At 40.0% G+C, this 9,951-nt stretch overlaps 1 protein-coding gene across 1 annotated transcript; it reads left to right on the top strand.

Annotated features, from left to right (window-relative positions):
• Positions 1-9: 9 nt before the first annotated feature.
• Positions 10-9,385, top strand: rhoua (ras homolog family member Ua). The gene is made up of 4 exons (XM_023272999.3): positions 10-522; positions 1,089-1,147; positions 2,796-2,984; positions 4,597-9,385. The coding sequence occupies exons 1-4, from the start codon at positions 231-233 to the stop codon at positions 4,879-4,881; spliced, it is 825 nt and encodes a 274-aa protein (XP_023128767.1). The 5' UTR covers positions 10-230; the 3' UTR covers positions 4,882-9,385.
• The last annotated feature ends 566 nt before the right edge of the window (positions 9,386-9,951 follow it).

Genomic DNA, 9,951 nt, shown 5'->3' with positions numbered 1-9,951 from the left:
CACAGACCGAACCAACGGCTCTGTACGGCGGACTTTGACTCAGTAAATCATGGAGCTTTACCGGACTCGGCCTCAGCTCCGTGCTTAACGGAGCTCCAAACTTCGGTCATTTAACTATGGAAACCCAGAGGAAGCGGACAGCAGCATAAAGTCAGTTGACAAAGCGCTCCGTGGCGGACGGCGGAATGGACGGAGTGAAAAGTGGCCCTCAGCAGGACTGACTCTCCTCCATGTCACCCTCCTCTCCGTGCCAGATGCCTGCGCGGGGCGACGGGGGCTACAAGCCGGCGCCGGTGTCCCCTGCTCCGCCTGTCCCGCCGAGGAGGGTCCGGAGCCGGGACAGGGGCTCGGGCAGGACTCGGCGGTCCGGGGCAGGGTCAGCGGGAGCCGGGGCGGCGGAGAGGCGGGTGAAGTGTGTGCTGGTGGGGGACGGAGCTGTGGGGAAAACCAGCCTGGTGGTCAGCTACACCACCAACGGGTATCCTACCGAGTATGTGCCGACGGCGTTTGACAACTTCTCAGGTAAATGATGGAGGACACAGAGGACTGAAGTCGCTCAATAAACTTTAAACAATCTAATGTAAAGTAGTTTTTATTCTTCTATGCAATATTTGAATGTTATTTAAATATATTTTACATTTGCTACAGATATGTCTTTTAATATTGATCAGCTTTCAATGAGTTTATTAATTGTTCCATGTGTCAGTGCTACAAAATTCAGAAGTTATATTTTTTTTAACACCATAATTATTTTATATAAGAAGTAGCCAGTCTCTTTCAGATAAACAAATGTTTGTCTCTTTGAAGTTGTCACAATACACTGAATTATATGTTTATTTGACTCTCTTAAAGACTAAATACTTTTATTATTTTGATAGATCACTCTATTCACAGAATATTTTCTTTACCGTATTAACTTTCAAACAGGCATTTAGTCATTGAATTGTGTGATTTCTGTGTTGGCAGCACATGTTGGCCATTTGTGAGCCTTTATTACTAAATTTATGCCAACTGATTGCGGCACTAAACCTCACATGAGTGATACTGACACTGGGTCTGTGTGTGTTTGTGTTCGTGCATGTGTGTAGCGGTGGTATCAGTGGATGGGCAGCCAGTCAAACTACAACTCTGTGACACAGCTGGACAGGTCCGTGGTCTCAGTGAGCACACACACACACACACACACACACACACACACACACACACACACACACACACACACACACACACACACACAAAGAGAGCAACAGAAGCATTTCCTGTTGTTGTCTTACTCATGTTGGACATGATTCCTCTGACAATTATTCTTTCTTTCTAGTCTAAGTAACGTCCACCAACGCAAATGCTTTTTTTTTTTTTTTTTTTTTTTTTACATCTTTTGCCTCCTTTTGATAATTGATAGTGTAGCTCTACACAGGAAACGGGGGTAAAAATGGATGTATGACATGCCACAAAGGTCCCTGGACAGAACTCAAACGGGATGCTGCGGTCGCATGGCATGACCCCCAGGCATTATGCTGCAGGGATGTCCCATAAAAGTTTTTAAAATAGGAATCTAGAATAGTCTTTTTCCAAACTGATTTGTTACAGACATGAAGTGTTTTGTCATGGTTTCAGAAAAGCCATATTCAGTAGAATCTCTGTATAGATGTAGCTTGCCGATGTTGCTACAAATGCATTTAAAGTTTTCATATAAATAGATTTCCTTCTGTATCCATATTTAATACATAATATAAATAATACTAAGGGCAGCTTTAGTAGGTATTAAGAAATAATATAGAAATAATAAATCACATGTAAGTGAGCTTAGTTTTTGTCCACGAAATTATTTGTGTCTCTAGCAGGTCATTTTTAGGGAAAATTCTCCGCCTCATAGGAAATGATGCAATTATGTCCACATTTGCTGCAGCAGATGTTTGTCTGAAAAGATCTATATCATTGGGATGAGCAACAACTGGTTAGACATTAACAAAGCATGGCTGAAAAAATCAAACACACAACAAAAATCAGCACATTTTTGAGCAGGGGTGCTACAAAACACACATTAGATACTTCAGGTATGTATTCTCCCTCATTTTTGATAACACACAGCTGGTAAAATCCACTATGCATGCAGTATTGTGTGTGGGTACCACAAACAATGGACAACAAAATGGGTCTTTTCTGTGATCCACAAACTGGCTGGTGCGGTTTAAATATTAATAAAATTTATATTTAACAGACTGTTAATAATGTACCAAGTGTTTAGTCCGTGAATGTGGGACGCAAGACGTCACACTCATGAATTTAGAACAAATCAACATTATCAGTATAATGATTGCCTGTACTCAGATATGATGACAGAATGAATGGGAGGATCACAGGGAGAGGAAGGAGACTTGGAGATCAAGGGAAGTGGAGAATGACGGGGAGGAGAAACAAGACAAAACTTCATAGTTTTTCATCCATAAATAAACAGATCACTCGGTAGCACTAGATTAAACATCTTTCTTTCTCCTACACATGTATAAAGAGGAAGAGAGGTCTCAGAAGTTTCCTGCTTTACCAGTGGGACAAAATCTATTCAGTTGCTTCCTCTGCTTGAAATATTTCTCATTATATCATCATTCTTTTCTTCCTTTATCTTGCTGCTCTTTCAAGTTTTGCTAGGACACACAGCACTCATAGTTTGATGTAGTTTATTGGTTGTATAAGCTGGTGGCACCTTCTGTTCATTCAGAATGCCCTGAGCAATGTTTCTCACAGTGACTTTTAAACTCACACTTGCTCCTCTTGATCTCTCCAAACTTTTCCAGGATGAGTTTGACAAGCTGCGTCCTCTGTGTTACACCAGTGCAGATGTGTTCCTGCTGTGCTTCAGCGTCGTCAGTCCCGCTTCTTTCCAGAACGTTCCTGAGAAATGGGTTCCAGAAATCAGGAAACATGCCCCCTGCGCTCCACTCATTCTCGTTGGGACGCAGTGTGACCTCCGAGAGGATGTCAAGGTGTGGGGTTTTAACATCTTCATTAATCACCATTTGTGTAATTTTACAGTTTGTTTCTAATTGTGATTATTTTTTGGTATTCATGTAAACATTTGAAACCATACACCAACCAACATACTTAGAGGTACAAAGAAATAAACTCAATTGCCAGTTTGGTAGGTACATGTTTCTAATGATAGATTCTACCATGCTGAAGGTCATAACATTCAGTTATTGCCAAAACTGCAATAGAAAGGTGTCACTTCAGTTCTATGGTCATTTGGCCAATTTTAGACACACTGCTGTTGAATTGTGCCACAAAATACTGAAAGTGTTTCTTGTATTTTGTTCAGTCTATTTATGTCAATGCAGGACAGACTGTTTTTCAAAGATGGAAGTAGCCCCCAGTTCTGAAAAGTCAAGCCAATGTAAAAGTATCTTTAAGTGTATTCTTTCTAATGGCCAGCAGGGGGTGACTCCTCTGGTTGTAAAAGGAAGTCGATTGTATAGAAATCTGATTTTAAAAAAAGACCCTACTTGTTACTTGATTTATTAGCGTAGTAAATGTTTTTGTAACGAGTTCATGGTCTCATTTTGTAGTTTTAGCATTTTTTTTAACACAGCAGGATGTTCATTTTGTAAATTATGTTCCCATTTAGAAAAAAATACACAATACAACAGGGTATGTCTTATGGTGTGTGGCTACCTTGTGGTTGACAGGTCTGACAGGTCTCCACTGTATATGCAGGCATAGTGTCCTCAAGTTCTCAATCAGATTCAGCCCTTTTGGTTTCAAAACTTTCAAACTTGAGCCTTCAAAGCTGTAGTTCACAAGTCTTTGAAACACTGACTGTATAATGCAGCATCATTCAACAGGCCTCCAAACTGCTGCCTAACACTAAACACTTAATGCAGACAAAATGTTGCCCTATTTATGACATGAGCAAAACATGAACCAAAACCAACAAGATTATATAGAGGAAATTTCAATGATATGAATCCTAATTTTATACTTTGACAACAGGCCTTCTTCATAGCAGACATTTTGACTTGTCACAGTAGAAAAAGCTCATAATATAGTGTTATTGATCTGTCCAAATAGGCAGAGACAGTATGAGAGGAAGGTGGACCGTCAAACTGAAGCAGCTAAATGGAATTCAGACATCAACAATTTTATTGTTCGCACCTGTGCTTTTTCTACTGTCACATGTTAAGACATATTCTGTGAAAAAGACCTGTTTAATGTAAACAGCACTCAAACACAAAGGAGGAAATTTAACAGTAAAACGGTAAAAGTGGCAAAAATTAAAGCCACGCTTCCAGGCATCCATTAGCTCTATTATCTGGAGCTTCTACTGGTAATATTGTCTTAGTCAGACATCTGTGTTTCTCACAGATGTGTCTTATCTTAAGTAGTTAAATATCATCAAGTTTAACTGCATGGAAAATTCAGTCATCAGTTCCAGATACCATAACTGCTGTTGCTCTTAGGAAGTCGACACCTGTTACTTTCTGTCTTCTTTCCACTTTCTGGACAGATGCCTCTAAGCTGATGTAGCTCAGCTAAGCTGGTATGCTCAGTTTTATGATCTTTAACAGTGTCTTATTGTATATTTGTACCTCCTCTCTTTAGATTCTCATTGACCTAGCTAAGTACAGAGAGCGGCCTGTGGATCCAGCGGATGCTCGGGACTGTGCGATGGAAATCGGAGCTGTGGCCTACATGGAATGCTCCTCTCTGACACAAAAAAATCTCAAGGAAGTGTTTGACACAGCCATACTGGCCAGTTTGCAGAACTACAGCTCCCATAAGCATCCAAGAGGGAAACAAAAACGCAGAAAAAAGCAACGGCAGACACCAGACAAGATGAAGAGTTTATCAAAGTCATGGTGGAAAAGGTACTGCTGTGTGGCCTAGAGCAGACCTGGGATGAGTTTGGTGTCGGTTGAGGTCTAAGACTGATCCTTGGTTGACTTTATCCTGGTCTCGATTCAACTGTGTTGAGTCTGGACAGAAGTAAGAGTGCCACAGATGTAAAACTTTTTTTTTCTTCTTTTTGTGGATGAGATTTACTACTGAGCCTCCAGTGTGACCCCTTTTACAGCAGAAGATGCATCTGCGTCTCCTGGAATTAAACTGGTACGACCCAGTACTTTCCTGTGACTAGCAGAAGATGTGATAATATTGTTTAGGATTAGTCTGATCCAGATTGAAACAGGAACGTGGAATTGTGTTTTCTCTGGGCTTCTGGTGAAATCCTTCCAAACCTATTCTGGATTTATGCAGCCTTGTTATGTAGCCTGGAAGGGAACCGGACTGTCTGCAGAATATAATTGTTATTATTGCTGACCTAAAAGCAACTGCATGCAATCTTAGTGATTTTTTAACCAAAAAAACTGAACTTGCTTCTAACTTTAGCTCAGTTTCAAATACCCATGATTAGAAAGAACTGCTGACTGAAATAGAGCTTTGCCATTTTTGATTTTCTAACCCAGACGTGATCACCGGACATAATTAAAGTTCATTTTAGAGCTGCTTTTTATAACTGAGGCCATTGTTACTCTAATCAGAAACACACTTTATTAGGCTGTTAATAATTTTACCCTGGTTACATGAACAGTTTGTTGTGGCACCTATGAAATTCGTCTGTGTCCTGGATCATGGTTTACCTTGTATTTTAGTCTTGATCTGATCAGTTTGTAGAGTTTGGTCTGTAGTATCGTAGTGTGCTTTCCTCTGTGTCCTGACAGGGAATTTGTCCTTATAGACCTTAAGAGCTTATACTGGTGAGGCGAACGCTTTGCTGTGGCTCACATCATATCTAATGTAGAACAGAAGTAATGTAATGCCCACCACTTTTTACCCATTGTTGCCTTGATCAAAGGTGAAATTTCCAAAAAATAAATGGAAAATGAAATCTACTACAAATCTTAGTACATCATGTCTTCAGCAGACAATGCTGAACAACACAACATGCCCAATCTGTCTGTATATCCACGTGATGAAAACACAAGCATTGTTCTGTAGCAGCAAGTTGTATTTTTCCTCAGAAAGACACAAAGTGTATCCAGATTCAGAGACCTACTTGGGGTTTCCATTGGTGGCTGTGGTAGTTTATCATCATCTTCAATCCCACGCTAGTACTGAAGAACTGTACAGTCTGTGAAAATGGAGTGGTACAAATGTGGTCAGGTTAAATATAAGTCTTTGTACTGTGGTGGTGCATTGTTGTCTGGCTAGCACTTGACCTTAATCTGGCAGGAGGACATTTTGTAATTCATGATCACATTGTTCCACACAAACCACACTTTGCTCACTCTTCAGCCTCTGTTCACGTGAAAATAAAAAAAAATGCACCTTTAAACAGAGGACACAGATGTTTGAATTTAAAATCCTGACAACCAGTAACTTACATGTGCAGGCACAAACTGCAAAGCAGCCAGAAACATAGGTTTCAGATATTTGTACTGCTTGACGTGTGCTTGATTTATCTTTGCAGACACTTAAACAGCCTTAAGTATGAGCACTGAACAAATTAACAAGGTGCTCTTTGCATGTGTTTAGATCTACAAAACAACTCAGCTGTGAGTTTTGTGTTGGTTTACGGCAGGAAAATGATCTGAACGAACTGGAGTTCAGTTTCAGGGCAGTTGTTGATTTCTGTATTAATTTGTTAATTTTTTTTTCAAAAGTTACGAGCTATATTTTAATACATGTTTGTTGCTCTGCATTTGTTCAGCTGTAATTCTGCAACCATAATGCTTTGATACTATAGAGGCGTCCACTGTTCATCCCCCAGTATGTGTTCTGTTTGCTCTGTCAGCCCTGCATCCTCAAATGGACTAAGCCTTATATGTCGTAAAGCAGAAATCAGAAAGCAAACTGAAACACAGTATGTGTTACTGCCAAACACTGCGCTGCCACACCTTCCTTTGTACATTGTAGTTACTAAACCAAGAGCACAGCTCAGTAATATCTGTTGTATTTCTCTACAGTACCCACATCTGAATGGCTCTTTGTATTAGCAGCAGAGAGTAAAAGGGTGCAGCCAGGCTGCAGTCTGTTATTGACTTTGAGCGGATCTGCCTTTTTTTTAGTGCAAATAAAGCTGAAGTATTCATACTGATCAGACGTAAATACAAAAAAATATATATTTTCACATGTTTTTTTTTTTTTTTTTAGCCCAGGGACCATCCAATTATTAACCTAAAGTTTAGAAGACAAGGTCAAATTGTCATTCATTATTCACTGTTAAGCAAGACTTCATTTGACAGTTAATATCCTGCTGCTTTTGTTGCAGGTGACTGACACCAATGACCTTAACAACAACAGCTGGGGGGTGTTTCAGTAAATCTTAGGCTGATGTTGAGGGATGTCTCATTTTCTAAATGTGTGAAATGACAGGTAGCCCAGAGCTAGGGATGTTGTAACTAACAGGTGTCTTCACTCATTCAATGTGTTAATTTTGAAAATGTATAGCCGTTTTTATGACCCTTTTTCTTCTTTAAGAGCTAACTAGCATCACGTTTTCTACTGTGTGATCAGTTCTCTACTGGTGTGAAATGGAGTAAAGTGGGTTGTGCCTGTGAAATCGTTGTAATTCTTTCATTAAAAATGTTTTGTAGGTAAAACATGTTTATCTTAACATTAACTTTAGTCAAGCAAACGAAAATTTAATCTCCCCGTTTGTCATTCATGTAGTGTTTTGCTTGGCAAGATGTGTACCAGTCACCACAGACAAGTTGAGGACTTTTGTGGAATATTTTCACCCTGTTAGTTAACTCTGCTCTTTAAAGCTTTTCTATTAATCTCTACTAAGTGTGAACAGTAGAGATGTGCTGTGTTGTTCTCTAAATCTAAACTGAGTTGAGGCCTCACAGTAAAGCTGTGACTTATTGGAGCTGTTAGCTAGTTTTCTGCTGAAGATGTTACAGCTGCAACTCAATGGCCTCTCTGTGTCCATGTTTTGCTCTTGATAGCATATGCATTGTTTCTTGCAGTGGAAAAGGCATAATAGGTTTCTTGTCTTGCTGTTTGTGTGTAGTCTTGGCCGATGGTGGAGTTAAGTAGGCTAAAGGTCATGCAGACTCTTATGATAACTGGCATTTCCTCTGTCAGGTTTTACCTCCTGACATGTTAGATTTACAGAGAGCAGTAGTTTTGTGTTCTGCTTGTGGTAATTTATTCCTGCTTATATGCTTAAAATGGTTTGAATCATAGTTTGGTCTGTTGTTGCTCAGCGAGTCAATCAAATAGATGATATCTTACATGTTTCTGATAAGGATTTACGGTTGACTCATTTGTCTTTTGGTTATCTTCTTCTAATCTAAGCAGTACCAGCTGATAAATTAGTAAAAGGTCATCTCTTAAAGCAAGTCTAGAGCAGCCACTGTCACATTTGCAAGTAGCTCTATGCTGACACTCAGTTTAACACAAGTAGAGAAAAGTCGTAAAGTCGGTTTACTAACTTGGTAGTGTTAGTTCCATAGCTGAAGTTAGCAAACATGAAGAGCTATTGGTTACACCTGGGTGTTTTAGTTATTGTACAATGATGCCTACTTTTGTTTATCAGTGAAACTCTTAAAACGGTTAAGTTACACTTTGATTTTGATTTGAATGTCCTGTAAGGCAGATGTTTGGCTTTGTAATGTTGGACAGATGGATCTCTGAAAGTAAAAAATGCGGAATAAGGACAGACACAGAGGAGACATGGTGGTGACTGTCCTCTGGGTCGACACAGTATTGTGCTGGTGTTCTGTTGAAGGTGAGACGGTAATTAAATGTTCTGTGTTTAGGATAGATGCAAAGTCAGGATGTTTGATATTGAATTGAAAGACACACTGTCACAGTTTTACTGTAGTTATTGTTGGAACAGGCTTCCATAATGCCAAAAATGTATGTACTAATGGCGCTATTAAATGAGTGATTCAAATAGTGTTACTGGATAGAAAGCGAAGACCTATAACATCCATTCAAAAGCTACAAGCTGGCCCATTTCTTACTGTAAAATCAGTTTATGTGCATTCAAACGTAACTGGGTACTAAATTCCTATGCTGGCCTAATTCTTGATTGCACAAGACTATCCCATAAAGCCCTGAGAGAGCAAACAGAAGCAGCAGGGAGGTGAACAGAACGGTCCTTTCTTCAGATTTATTTGTTTTATTGATGCCCCCAATACACACCTGAGCTCCTCACGTGGGACACCAGCTGAGAGCTTCTCTTAGGAAACCAACCCCATTAGCCTGCGTGAAACATTGCCGTGTTTTCATTTTCTCTGCATGTAAAAACATTGTAACAGATAATGTGCTGCTGAAATCTGCTCACAGTGAATTCTCTGTTCGACTGGAGGCCTCAGTCAAAGGAGGATGTGTTTGTACAGACGTTTTATACCCTGAGAAATAAAAGATATTTGGTATAATATATGCTGTGTTTTGTTGATTTTGAGACTGAGTGCTCGGTGGTGGGAGAATGTGTGCGTGTTTAAATATAACTCCTAGATGTACGTAATCTTGTACCACCGGCATGTCACGAGAGCCAGCAGACTGTAAACGAGAATATGTTTTCATTCTAAGTTGCAAACGTGTCCGAACGAGTATGTTTGCAACATATTTCTGTATTTGTTAACCAACAGGATTTTAATAATTTTGTCAGAAAATAGGTCTCAAATCTGCGGGCCTTCGACTCCTGTGTTTAGGACGATGCGTGGCTTTTGTTGGTTGTCTGGGTTTCAAAGACTGAACATGTTTTTTCCTGTTGTTTTGGCTGAAGCCTTGTTTTGTAGCTGCACAGCTTGCTTTGTGATAACCAAGCGCAACAACCATGCTGCGTTCAGCTGATGAACATCAGGAGAGAGGGCAGGGGAGATGTGAGCAATGTTTGAGGGCATGAATACACACACACACACACACACACACACGCACACACACACACACACACACACACACACACACACACAGAACGCCTACAGAAAGTCATCCAACTTCAGA

Source organism: Amphiprion ocellaris, chromosome 1, assembly GCF_022539595.1.
Source record: "Amphiprion ocellaris isolate individual 3 ecotype Okinawa chromosome 1, ASM2253959v1, whole genome shotgun sequence".
In the NCBI taxonomy this organism is placed as follows: Eukaryota; Metazoa; Chordata; class Actinopteri; family Pomacentridae; genus Amphiprion; species Amphiprion ocellaris.
The sequence above is the reverse complement of the archived record's forward strand: the minus strand, read 5'-3'. Positions and strand labels throughout refer to the sequence as shown.